This window comes from Entelurus aequoreus, linkage group LG25, assembly GCF_033978785.1.
Source record: "Entelurus aequoreus isolate RoL-2023_Sb linkage group LG25, RoL_Eaeq_v1.1, whole genome shotgun sequence".
NCBI lineage: Eukaryota > Metazoa > Chordata > Actinopteri > Syngnathiformes > Syngnathidae > Entelurus > Entelurus aequoreus.
The window spans coordinates 6182828-6197318 of record NC_084755.1 but is presented as its reverse complement, the minus strand read 5'-3'; the positions used below and the strand labels follow the sequence as shown (position 1 = coordinate 6197318).

Genomic DNA, 14491 nt, shown 5'->3' with positions numbered 1-14491 from the left:
AAGACTTGGACATCACAGCTCAGTGTTGGAAAACAAAGGATTGAAATGTGAAAGTTCCCTGCTGACCACGCCTACTGTGTTGTGATTGGTTAAGGTGAAAGGATGTGTATGTGCTGCAGGAACCTACAATAATCAGTACATGGTGTTGGACAGGAGCAAAGTCAAGCTGGGCCACAGTATCAGTGACGGTGCCCTGACTGTGGTGGAGCAGATCCCTGGGCTGGTGGAGTACTCGGACCAGACCCAAGCGCTGCGTTTGGGTAAGACCCCCACACCTGTGCCCAAAATGACGAAGACTTGAACGCGCCCCAACGTGAACCCCGACAGGCTACTGGCCGTCCTACAACGTCCCCTTCCACCAGAACATCTACCGGCTGAGTGGCTACCAGCTGATGTGGCAGCACTACGGCCAGGACTTCTCCTACGACCTGTGCCCCAGGGCCAAGATCTTCCGCCGTGACCAGGCCCACGTCAAGGATCTGGACTCCTTAAAGCACATCATGAGGTTCAATGGTGAGTTGTGGTCTCCCTGCACATTGATGACCTACTTACCCTCCGGACAAGGAGGGTTTGGCCCTAGGGGGGTGCAAGAAGTCAGACCTTTGCCAACAGTCGTTGGGATGGACGATGGATGGGTGAAATGCTAAGTCTAAGACTAGATGTAACAATCTAAGTCTAAGACTAGATGTAACAATCTAAGACTAAGACTAGATGTACCAATCTAAGTCTAAGACTAGATGTAACAATCTAAGTCTAAGACTAGATGTAACAATCTAAGTCTAAGACTAGATGTAACAATTTAAGTCTAAGACTAGATGTAACAATCTAAGTCTAAGACTAGATGTAACAATCTAAGACTAAGACTAGATGTACCAATCTAAGTCTAAGACTAGATGTAACAATCTAAGTCTAAGACTAGATGTAACAATCTAAGTCTAAGACTAGATGTAACAATTTAAGTCTAAGACTAGATGTAACAATCTAAGTCTAAGACTAGATGTAACAATCTAAGTCTAAGACTAGATGTAACAATCTAAGTCTAAGACTAGATGTAACAATTTAAGTCTAAGACTAGATGTAACAATCTAAGTCTAAGACTAGATGTAACAATCTAAGTCTAAGACTAGATGTGACATTCAATCACCCCACATCACATGCTGACGTATAAACAATAAATAAAAAGTGTGGAGAGTGTTTTGTATATTACCCATCATGCATTGTGGTGTACTTTTGAATGATGATCGTACGTGTTTTATAATATCAACAAAGTTCGATGAGCAGGAGGTGAGTAATGTGTTACCTTTTTGTCTTGGTTATGATTTATTTGCACCATTTGTGGGAAAAGTTGTTTGGATTGGGTCGTATAAGTTGATACTCTTCAAAATAAAACCCATGGTCACCGACTTGTTATTAAAGTTGTGACGTGGCGCTCGTAACTCTGGTCTTTCTCCGTCAGACTACAAGAAGGACCCGTACTCTCAAGGGAACCCCTGCAAGTCCATCTGTTGCCGTAACGACCTGAAGGCAGAAGAGCCCTCGCCAGGCGGTTGCTATGACACCAAGGCACGCATCACAAGAAGATCACACGCCGCCTTGTTCAGCTTCAAATGTTTGTTGTGTTTGGGCAGGTGACGGACTTCCAAATGGCGGGCAGGTTCCAGGCGCAGGCGCTGAACGGGCCGACCACACAGGACGGACTGCCGCCCTTCAGGTGGGAGAAGTTCAGCCAGGTGAGCCACCAGGGTCTACCTGCCTTCTACAACTTCACCTTCGTCAACATGCAGCCTGTCCTCTTCCGCCCGTGATTGTGTCCTGCCACACGGGGGTCCAAAAGCAGCAGATAATAGGAGCCCCAAAACACTTTAAAAGGGTAATAAAAGAGCAACGAGGTGTGATTCAAGAAGAAGATGTTGCAATAGTGTAGGCAGGCTTTTACTTTGAAAAGAGGTGTGATTTAAGAAGAAGATGTTGCAATAGTGTAGGCAGGCTTTTATTTTGAAAAGAGGTGTGATTTAAGAAGAAGATGTTGCAATAGTGTAGGCAGGCTTTTATTTTGAAAAGAGGTGTGATTTAAGAAGAAGATGTTGCAACAGTGTAGGCAGGCTTTTACTTTGAAAAGAGGTGTGATTTAAGAAGAAGATGTTGCAATAGTGTAGGCAGGCTTTTACTTTGAAAAGAGGTGTGATTGAAGAAGAAGATGTTGCAATAGTGTAGGCAGGCTTTTATTTTGAAAAGAGGTGTGATTGAAGTAGAAGATGTTGCAATAGTGTAGGCAGGCTTTTATTTTGAAAAGAGGTGTGATTGAAGAAGAAGATGTTGCAATAGTGTAGGCAGGCTTTTACTTTGAAAAGAGGTGTGATTTAAGAAGAAGATGTCTCAATAGTGTAGGCAGGCTTTTACTTTGAAAAGAGGTGTAATTTAAGAAGAAGATGTTGCAATAGAGTAGGCAGGCTTTTACTTTGAAACTCATTGCTCAGAAAAGAATAACAACTTATAATAAACACATGGGAAGTTGCTCTAGAGATTTAAAAGTACAAATGAATTGAAACTACCACCATCAACGTGTGAAGGTGGAAGGAATAAGTTGTGGGTTCAACTTATCAGAAAAATAAATAATATATATATGACTTATTTTTAAGACTTTTATAAGTGGAGGCCTTTTGGATCTTTTTTTTACTGTCATTGTTTTAAAAGAAATATGAATAAACCAAAAGCATTTTAGTTATGAATGATTGACTCTTCTAAGGTTACAATTACTTCACATTAAAAATGACACTTTGAATATTTGTTTTGCATTATTTAGTTATTTCCTATTAAAAAAAGGGTTTTGATAAAAAAGACGAGAAACATAAACCAAAAAAAAATCTCCACTTTTATGTCAAGAGATACAGCTGAAGTTTATCTACAGATATTGAAGTAACACATTTGTAACTCTGTATTGACTGCGGTCCCCGAGACCTTTAACATCTGGGGTCCCCGAGACCTTTAACATCTGGGGTCCCCGAGACCTTTAACATCTGCGGTCCCCGAGACCTTTAACATCTGGGGTCCCCGAGACCTTTAACATCTGCGGTCCCCGAGACCTTTAACATCTGCGGTCCCCGAGACCTTTAACATCTGGGGTCCCCGAGACCTTTAACATCTGGGGTCCCCGAGACCTTTAACATCTGGGGTCCCCGAGACCTTTAACATCTGCGGTCCCCGAGACCTTTAACATCTGGGGTCCCCGAGACCTTTAACATCTGCGGTCCCCGAGACCTTTAACATCTGCGGTCCCCGAGACCTTTAACATCTGGGGTCCCCGAGACCTTTAACATCTGCGGTCCCCGAGACCTTTAACATCTGCGGTCCCCGAGACCTTTAACATCTGGGGTCCCCGAGACCTTTAACATCTGCGGTCCCCGAGACCTTTAACATCTGCGGTCCCCGAGACCTTTAACATCTGCGGTCCCCGAGACCTTTAACATCTGGCGTCCCCGAGACCTTTAACATCTGCGGTCCCCGAGACCTTTAACATCTGCGGTCCCCGAGACCTTTAACATCTGGGGTCCCCGAGACCTTTAACATCTGGCATCCCCGAGACCTTTAACATCTGGCATCCTCGAGACCTTTAACATCTGGCGTCCCCGAGACCTTTAACATCTGGGGTCCCCGAGACCTTTAACATCTGGGGTCCCCGAGACCTTTAACATCTGGCGTCCCCGAGACCTTTAACATCTGGGGTCCCCGAGACCTTTAACATCTGGGGTCCCCGAGACCTTTAACATCTGGCGTCCCCGAGACCTTTAACATCTGGGGTCCCCGAGACCTTTAACATCTGGCATCCCCGAGACCTTTAACATCTGGGGTCCCCGAGACCTTTAACATCTGGGGTCCCCGAGACCTTTAACATCTGGGGTCCCCGAGACCTTTAACATCTGCGGTCCCCGAGACCTTTAACATCTGGGGTCCCCGAGACCTTTAACATCTGCGGTCCCCGAGACCTTTAACATCTGCGGTCCCCGAGACCTTTAACATCTGGGGTCCCCGAGACCTTTAACATCTGCGGTCCCCGAGACCTTTAACATCTGCGGTCCCCGAGACCTTTAACATCTGCGGTCCCCGAGACCTTTAACATCTGGCGTCCCCGAGACCTTTAACATCTGCGGTCCCCGAGACCTTTAACATCTGCGGTCCCCGAGACCTTTAACATCTGCGGTCCCCGAGACCTTTAACATCTGGGGTCCCCGAGACCTTTAACATCTGGCATCCCCGAGACCTTTAACATCTGGCATCCTCGAGACCTTTAACATCTGGCGTCCCCGAGACCTTTAACATCTGGGGTCCCCGAGACCTTTAACATCTGGGGTCCCCGAGACCTTTAACATCTGGCGTCCCCGAGACCTTTAACATCTGGGGTCCCCGAGACCTTTAACATCTGGGGTCCCCGAGACCTTTAACATCTGGCGTCCCCGAGACCTTTAACATCTGGGGTCCCCGAGACCTTTAACATCTGGCATCCCCGAGACCTTTAACATCTGGGGTCCCCGAGACCTTTAACATCTGGGGTCCCCGAGACCTTTAACATCTGGGGTCCCCGAGACCTTTAACATCTGGCGTCCCCGAGACCTTTAACATCTGGGGTCCCCGAGACCTTTAACATCTGGGGTCCCCGAGACCTTTAACATCTGGGGTCCCCGAGACCTTTAACATCTGGCGTCCCCGAGACCTTTAACATCTGGGGTCCCCGAGACCTTTAACATCTGGCGTCCCCGAGACCTTTAACATCTGGCGTCCCCGAGACCTTTAACATCTGGCGTCCCCGAGACCTTTAACATCTGCGGTCCCCGAGACCTTTAACATCTGGGGTCCCCGAGACCTTTAACATCTGCGGTCCCCGAGACCTTTAACATCTGGGGTCCCCGAGACCTTTAACATCTGCGGTCCCCGAGACCTTTAACATCTGCGGTCCCCGAGACCTTTAACATCTGGGGTCCCCGAGACCTTTAACATCTGCGGTCCCCGAGACCTTTAACATCTGCGGTCCCCGAGACCTTTAACATCTGGGGTCCCCGAGACCTTTAACATCTGCGGTCCCCGAGACCTTTAACATCTGCGGTCCCCGAGACCTTTAACATCTGCGGTCCCCGAGACCTTTAACATCTGGCGTCCCCGAGACCTTTAACATCTGCGGTCCCCGAGACCTTTAACATCTGCGGTCCCCGAGACCTTTAACATCTGCGGTCCCCGAGACCTTTAACATCTGGGGTCCCCGAGACCTTTAACATCTGGCATCCCCGAGACCTTTAACATCTGGCATCCTCGAGACCTTTAACATCTGGCGTCCCCGAGACCTTTAACATCTGGGGTCCCCGAGACCTTTAACATCTGGGGTCCCCGAGACCTTTAACATCTGGCGTCCCCGAGACCTTTAACATCTGGGGTCCCCGAGACCTTTAACATCTGGGGTCCCCGAGACCTTTAACATCTGGCGTCCCCGAGACCTTTAACATCTGGGGTCCCCGAGACCTTTAACATCTGGCATCCCCGAGACCTTTAACATCTGGGGTCCCCGAGACCTTTAACATCTGGGGTCCCCGAGACCTTTAACATCTGGGGTCCCCGAGACCTTTAACATCTGCGGTCCCCGAGACCTTTAACATCTGGGGTCCCCGAGACCTTTAACATCTGCGGTCCCCGAGACCTTTAACATCTGCGGTCCCCGAGACCTTTAACATCTGGGGTCCCCGAGACCTTTAACATCTGCGGTCCCCGAGACCTTTAACATCTGCGGTCCCCGAGACCTTTAACATCTGCGGTCCCCGAGACCTTTAACATCTGGCGTCCCCGAGACCTTTAACATCTGCGGTCCCCGAGACCTTTAACATCTGCGGTCCCCGAGACCTTTAACATCTGCGGTCCCCGAGACCTTTAACATCTGGGGTCCCCGAGACCTTTAACATCTGGCATCCCCGAGACCTTTAACATCTGGCATCCTCGAGACCTTTAACATCTGGCGTCCCCGAGACCTTTAACATCTGGGGTCCCCGAGACCTTTAACATCTGGGGTCCCCGAGACCTTTAACATCTGGCGTCCCCGAGACCTTTAACATCTGGGGTCCCCGAGACCTTTAACATCTGGGGTCCCCGAGACCTTTAACATCTGGCGTCCCCGAGACCTTTAACATCTGGGGTCCCCGAGACCTTTAACATCTGGCATCCCCGAGACCTTTAACATCTGGGGTCCCCGAGACCTTTAACATCTGGGGTCCCCGAGACCTTTAACATCTGGGGTCCCCGAGACCTTTAACATCTGGCGTCCCCGAGACCTTTAACATCTGGGGTCCCCGAGACCTTTAACATCTGGGGTCCCCGAGACCTTTAACATCTGGGGTCCCCGAGACCTTTAACATCTGGCGTCCCCGAGACCTTTAACATCTGGGGTCCCCGAGACCTTTAACATCTGGCGTCCCCGAGACCTTTAACATCTGGCGTCCCCGAGACCTTTAACATCTGGCGTCCCCGAGACCTTTAACATCTGGGGCCCCGAGACCTTTAACATCTGGGGTCCCCGAGACCTTTAACATCTGGCGTCCCCGAGACCTTTAACATCTGGCGTCCCCGAGACCTTTAACATCTGGCGTCCCCGAGACCTTTAACATCTGGCGTCCCCGAGACCTTTAACATCTGGGGTCCCGAGACCTTTAACATCTGGCGTCCCCGAGACCTTTAACATCTGGGGTCCCCGAGACCTTTAACATCTGGCATCCCCGAGACCTTTAACATCTGGGGTCCCCGAGACCTTTAACATCTGGCGTCCCCGAGACCTTTAACATCTGGCGTCCCCGAGACCTTTAACATCTGGGGTCCCCGAGACCTTTAACATCTGGGGTCCCCGAGACCTTTAACATCTGGCGTCCCCGAGACCTTTAACATCTGGGGTCCCGAGACCTTTAACATCTGGCGTCCCCGAGACCTTTAACATCTGGCGTCCCCGAGACCTTTAACATCTGGGGTCCCCGAGACCTTTAACATCTGGCGTCCCCGAGACCTTTAACATCTGGCGTCCCCGAGACCTTTAACATCTGGGGTCCCGAGACCTTTAACATCTGGGGTCCCGAGACCTTTAACAGTCACCAACATTGAGGGAAGCCCTGATAGTTACAACATACTCGAAGTTCCGGACTATAAGCGGCTACTTTTTGAACACTGCAGCTTATAAAAGCAAATAGTTGTCATGAAACACACGCAGAGACACTGACAAGTCGTGTTATTGTTGGTGCTACGGTGCCATCTTTTGGACCAGTTTGCTCACTGCAGGTGTAGAGCTTTCAACCGGAAGTAGAAGTGCAGTTCAGTCCTCTAGCCGTCCATAGCGTTTCTACTCGTATAGATTCATCATTCATCAGTCCAAGCAAGGTTTGTAAGTTTTACAATATAACTACAACTATTCTTACTTACTAAAGTGTCCCATGTGTGATGTCTGCAGGAGTGTTGTCATGCTTATTTGTACATGCTATCGTAATGTAATCAAGCTAGCGTTGTTAGCATTAGCTAATATGCTAACATTTACAATTGTCTGTGTTAGTATTGTTAATTTACAATGGCATTCTTTTTGTTTAGTTTCACTTTCACAAATTCCTCAGTAAATTCACCAAAACGTCAGCGTGGAGTTATTGAGTCTGTTTAGCTGATTGGAGAGCTAGCTTGCGCAGCTAGTGGCTCCATGACCATGACTTCTGTTTTGTTTGATCAGCCGTTTTACTGCCGTGTTACAGACACCGTTTGGAAACAAGTAAGGTATGTAAATAAACATTTCAGTGTAAATAAGTCATTTCACAAGGAATATATCTGCAGCTTATAGCCCGGTGCGGCTAATGTATGGGAAATAAAACTTAGTGGGTGTGGCTTATGTACCGATGCGCTCTATAGTGCGGAAAAAAATGGTATTGGTTTTAAAAATGAAAAAATATGAAAATGGTTCCCTCATGCATGTGTGGCCCTCAGTGGAAAAACTATAAATAATCATTTTTAAAAATTCAAATTTAAATCAGGATGTGCCGACCAATAAGTATCCACCAATTTTCTTGAAAAAGTTTGTGACCACCCTCGCCAATTTATGCCTTTTAATGCCAATCACCAACGCTGACACTGTATTTTTTTTTTTTAGTCCGGCCGCACACACAGTATGTGTGTCCATACACAGTGTGGAGCCGCACACACGGTGTGTGTGTCCATACACAGTGTGGAGCCGCACACACAGTATGTGTGTCCATACACAGCGTGGAGCCGCTCACACAATATGTGTGTCCATACACTGTGTGGAGCCGCTCACATGGTATGTGTGTCCATACACAGTGTGGAGCCGCACACACGGTGTGTGTGTCCATACACAGTGTGGAGCCGCTCACATGGTATGTGTGTCCATACACAGTGTGGAGCCGCACACACGGTGTGTGTGTCCATACACAGTGTGGAGCCGCACACACAGTGTGTGTGTCCATACACAGTGTGGAGCCGCTCACACGGTGTGTGTGTCCATACACAGTGTGGAGCCGCACACACGGTGTGTGTGTCCATACACAGTGTGGAGCCGCACACACGGTGTGTGTGTCCATACACAGTGTGGAGCCGCACACACGGTGTGTGTGTCCATACACAGTGTGGAGCAGCACACACAGTGTGTGTGTCCATACACAGTGTGGAGCCGCACACACGGTGTGTGTGTCCATACACAGTGTGGAGCCGCACACACGGTGTGTGTGTCCATACACAGTGTGGAGCCGCACACACGGTGTGTGTGTCCATACACAGTGTGGAGCCGCACACACGGTGTGTGTGTCCATACACAGTGTGGAGCCGCACACACGGTGTGTGTGTCCATACACAGTGTGGAGCAGCACACACGGTGTGTGTGTCCATACACAGTGTGGAGCCGCACACACGGTGTGTGTGTCCATACACAGTGTGGAGCAGCACACACGGTGTGTGTGTCCATACACAGTGTGGAGCCGCACACACGGTGTGTGTGTCCATACACAGTGTGGAGCCGCACACACGGTGTGTGTGTCCATACACAGTGTGGAGCCGCTCACACGGTGTGTGTGTCCATACACAGTGTGGAGCCGCACACACGGTGTGTGTGTCCATACACAGTGTGGAGCCGCACACACGGTGTGTGTGTCCATACACAGTGTGGAGCCGCACACACGGTGTGTGTGTCCATACACAGTGTGGAGCCGCACACACGGTGTGTGTGTCCATACACAGTGTGGAGCAGCACACACAGTGTGTGTGTCCATACACAGTGTGGAGCCGCTCACATGGTATGTGTGTCCATACACAGTGTGGAGCCGCACACACGGTGTGTGTGTCCATACACAGTGTGGAGCCGCACACACGGTGTGTGTGTCCATACACAGTGTGGAGCCGCACACACGGTGTGTGTGTCCATACACAGTGTGGAGCCGCTCACATGGTATGTGTGTCCATACACAGTGTGGAGCCGCACACACGGTGTGTGTGTCCATACACAGTGTGGAGCCGCACACACAGTGTGTGTGTCCATACACAGTGTGGAGCCGCTCACACGGTGTGTGTGTCCATACACAGTGTGGAGCCGCACACACGGTGTGTGTGTCCATACACAGTGTGGAGCCGCACACACGGTGTGTGTGTCCATACACAGTGTGGAGCAGCACACACAGTGTGTGTGTCCATACACAGTGTGGAGCCGCACACACGGTGTGTGTGTCCATACACAGTGTGGAGCCGCACACACGGTGTGTGTGTCCATACACAGTGTGGAGCCGCACACACGGTGTGTGTGTCCATACACAGTGTGGAGCCGCACACACGGTGTGTGTGTCCATACACAGTGTGGAGCCGCACACACGGTGTGTGTGTCCATACACAGTGTGGAGCCGCTCACACGGTGTGTGTGTCCATACACAGTGTGGAGCCGCACACACGGTGTGTGTGTCCATACACAGTGTGGAGCAGCACACACAGTGTGTGTGTCCATACACAGTGTGGAGCCGCACACACGGTGTGTGTGTCCATACACAGTGTGGAGCCGCACACACGGTGTGTGTGTCCATACACAGTGTGGAGCCGCACACACGGTGTGTGTGTCCATACACAGTGTGGAGCCGCACACACGGTGTGTGTGTCCATACACAGTGTGGAGCCGCTCACACGGTATGTGTGTCCATACACAGTGTGGAGCCGCACACACGGTGTGTGTGTCCATACACAGTGTGGAGCCGCACACACGGTGTGTGTGTCCATACACAGTGTGGAGCCGCTCACACGGTGTGTGTGTCCATACACAGTGTGGAGCCGCACACACGGTGTGTGTGTCCATACACAGTGTGGAGCCGCACACACGGTGTGTGTGTCCATACACAGTGTGGAGCCGCACACACGGTGTGTGTGTCCATACACAGTGTGGAGCCGCACACACGGTGTGTGTGTCCATACACAGTGTGGAGCAGCACACACAGTGTGTGTGTCCATACACAGTGTGGAGCCGCACACACGGTGTGTGTGTCCATACACAGTGTGGAGCCGCACACACGGTGTGTGTGTCCATACACAGTGTGGAGCAGCACACACGGTGTGTGTGTCCATACACAGTGTGGAGCCGCACACACAGTATGTGTGTCCATACACTGTGTGGAGCCGCACACACAGTGTGTGTGTCCATACACAGTGTGGAGCCGCTCACACGGTGTGTGTGTCCATACACAGTGTGGAGCCGCACACACGGTGTGTGTGTCCATACACAGTGTGGAGCCGCACACACGGTGTGTGTGTCCATACACAGTGTGGAGCCGCACACACGGTGTGTGTGTCCATACACAGTGTGGAGCCGCACACACGGTGTGTGTGTCCATACACAGTGTGGAGCAGCACACACAGTGTGTGTGTCCATACACAGTGTGGAGCCGCTCACACGGTATGTGTGTCCATACACAGTGTGGAGCCGCACACACGGTGTGTGTGTCCATACACAGTGTGGAGCCGCACACACGGTGTGTGTGTCCATACACAGTGTGGAGCAGCACACACGGTGTGTGTGTCCATACACAGTGTGGAGCCGCACACACAGTATGTGTGTCCATACACAGTGTGGAGCCGCACACACGGTGTGTGTGTCCATACACAGTGTGGAGCCGCACACACGGTGTGTGTGTCCATACACAGTGTGGAGCAGCACACACGGTGTGTGTGTCCATACACAGTGTGGAGCCGCACACACAGTATGTGTGTCCATACACAGTGTGGAGCCGCACACACGGTGTGTGTGTCCATACACAGTGTGGAGCCGCACACACGGTGTGTGTGTCCATACACAGTGTGGAGCCGCACACACGGTGTGTGTGTCCATACACAGTGTGGAGCAGCACACACAGTGTGTGTGTCCATACACAGTGTGGAGCCGCTCACATGGTATGTGTGTCCATACACAGTGTGGAGCCGCACACACGGTGTGTGTGTCCATACACAGTGTGGAGCCGCACACACGGTGTGTGTGTCCATACACAGTGTGGAGCAGCACACACGGTGTGTGTGTCCATACACAGTGTGGAGCCGCACACACGGTATGTGTGTCCATACACTGTGTGGAGCCGCTCACACGGTGTGTGTGTCCATACACAGTGTGGAGCCGCACACACGGTGTGTGTGTCCATACACAGTGTGGAGCCGCACACACGGTGTGTGTGTCCATACACAGTGTGGAGCCGCACACACGGTGTGTGTGTCCATACACAGTGTGGAGCCGCACACACGGTGTGTGTGTCCATACACAGTGTGGAGCAGCACACACAGTGTGTGTGTCCATACACAGTGTGGAGCCGCTCACATGGTATGTGTGTCCATACACAGTGTGGAGCCGCACACACGGTGTGTGTGTCCATACACAGTGTGGAGCCGCACACACGGTGTGTGTGTCCATACACAGTGTGGAGCAGCACACACGGTGTGTGTGTCCATACACAGTGTGGAGCCGCACACACAGTATGTGTGTCCATACACTGTGTGGAGCCGCTCACACGGTGTGTGTGTCCATACACAGTGTGGAGCAGCACACACGGTGTGTGTGTCCATACACAGTGTGGAGCCGCACACACGGTGTGTGTGTCCATACACAGTGTGGAGCAGCACACACGGTGTGTGTGTCCATACAGAGTGTGGAGCCGCACACACGGTGTGTGTGTCCATACACTGTGTGGAGCCGCTCAATTAATGCAATTAAACCAAAATAGGGAAAATAAAGTTACTTTGTACCTTAAGTTAGAGAAATTAGATCGATATTTTTATTTTCTCTAAATCTTTTTTTTGGTGTTGTTTTTGTTGACGTTTACAAACCCAGAGAACAAATTCCCCGGACACAAGAGGACTTTAAAAGAGAGTCGTTTTAGTAGAGTTAATGTGTACTCTTGACTTTGTTTTGATCAAACAATTGTGCCTAATAAAAGACGCTAAGGAACCAGTTGAAATATTGTGTTGATATTGAAAGTATTGCAATAAGTGTTGTTATACTAGGTGTTGGTATCAGCCGATCACAGTCAGTATCAGCTGTATTCCTAATTTCAATACAAATAATACTTGAATTTTTTTAGTCACAAAAGTAGTGTGGGAAAAACCAGAACAGATTGTATTGAGTTGCACCAGAATGAGTGGACATTTTCTATTTACCCCACCCAAAAAATGCTTAAAAAGTATTTTTTTGCTTGTTTTAGTACATAATATTTGAAAATAGCCACATAAATAATCATTTTTGACATTGATTTGAGGTTATTTAGATTTCAGTTGTTGTGCTTCGATCCACTGGTGTCATGTCTGTGTTCATGTTTTTGTTTGGCCATGTGCTGTTTGGGTTTTGGACACTTAGTTCCTGCTTTTTCACTCCCTTGTTTTGTTTCCATGACAACCATTAGTTTCACCTGTTGCACATTTGGACTCATGCACCTGTCACTAATCATGTCGGTATTATTTAAGCTTGCAGTTGCCAGGCAGTCTGTCTGGCAACATTACCTCCGCGACCCATGAGATTCATGTTTACCATAGTTCATGCTTCATGCCATGTCACAGTAAGTGTTTTTGTTTCATGTTCATAGTTTCTGCCCAAGTGCTAGTTTTTGTTTTCATTAGTCAAGTTGTATCTCCACCTTGTGCGCGCTTTTGTTTGTTCCTTTTTGAGTAATAGAATAAATTATGTCCTTACCTTCACGCCTTGTCCACTCCAACTTCTCTTGCATCTTGGGAAAACAAACCCCCCACAGTCCACGTTATGACAACTGGATTGTTTTATTAATCGTACGCGTCGCACAAATATTATAATTTGTGTATTTGATGCAACAATGTGTCAGGGTACGTGAGTACAACATATTTGGGCTTAATGATTGTTTTCAGTGCAAGAAGAAAATGCACTAGAAATCCTTCTCAATGTCGTCTTCATCACAAACGACGCCATCCTTCTTTCCCCTTCCTATTTCACTGCTGATGTCTTGCCATCAATAAACTTGTAACTATTCTACTTCTGCCTTCTGTGTCTCTTCCTGACAAAAGTCACTCGTGAGCGTCAAGATGTAAACACATTTTACTCCTTTTGGAAAGTCAACAGACTATTAATAGCGGCGCCGTGGTCACTTCCTGTGTGCCGATGTTGACATCATCGAGTGATCTGCTGTTTCCTGGCTTCCCTGCTCCCTGTAAGTTGATAGTAGATCATAAAGCATGCCTCTCACCTGGACAGAAGAAGCATGAGTAGGTATTCCAACAAGTTGACAGCCATTTTAGAGCTGGAAAGGCTTGGTTCCACCCCCATTTTCTTTGCGAGGATTATCAATCATTCTTCATCTAAAAGGGAATATATGAACATCCAAGAAGTCTGCATCCTAATGACAGCAGACATTGTACAGTAAGTGATATTTTATTTTGGTTGCGGGCTCTCATGAAGTCTGCAGTGAGTAATAATCAGTCATGTTGTTAAAAAAGTGAAAGTCGTGATGTGTTTTTGGAAGTAATTAAATATTTAGAATGCATTAAAAAAGATGTGTACTTGTCTTACATAATGATTGGCAACATCCCAAAAAGATGCAGTTCCCCTTTAAGGCGTTCCATAGATCAGTGTTGCTTAACCATAGGGCCCTTTTTCCGCCTTGAGCGCCCCTTAGAGGTCTGCCAAAATATATTGTTTCTCAGCTGTGCTCCATATGTGCCACAGCGGTACTCAGTTGTAATACACTTTTCCACCACCTGTGGCAGTAATGACAATGTCAAACAAACAGAAGAAGTCTGGAACTAAAGTCATAGAGAGGTTAAAGCGCAAAAACTATGACTAAAGTGGTGAAGCTGTAGTTTTATATGCACTTAAATTGTATTGACATATTATTTAACAACATATTTATCGTTTTTCTTATTAATTTAGTTAGAATCTATTTATTTAAGCACCTCGTAATTGTATGTAAATATTTTTTCATCAGTTTTTATGAGTCCCTTC

The 14491-nt window shown here is 48.8% G+C and overlaps 1 protein-coding gene across 1 annotated transcript in view; it reads left to right on the top strand.

Moving 5' to 3' along the window:
* Positions 1 to 2748, top strand: part of LOC133642173 (phospholipase B-like 1) — a 28496-nt gene extending 25748 nt beyond the window's left edge. Inside the window, exons 9-12 of the mRNA XM_062036240.1 lie at positions 120 to 260; positions 328 to 513; positions 1457 to 1563; positions 1629 to 2748. Of these exons, the coding sequence (XP_061892224.1) occupies positions 120 to 260; positions 328 to 513; positions 1457 to 1563; positions 1629 to 1805 (611 nt within the window). The 3' untranslated portion in view covers positions 1806 to 2748. The remainder of the gene's footprint in view (positions 1 to 119; positions 261 to 327; positions 514 to 1456; positions 1564 to 1628) is intronic.
* Positions 2749 to 14491: the final 11743 nt, after the last annotated feature.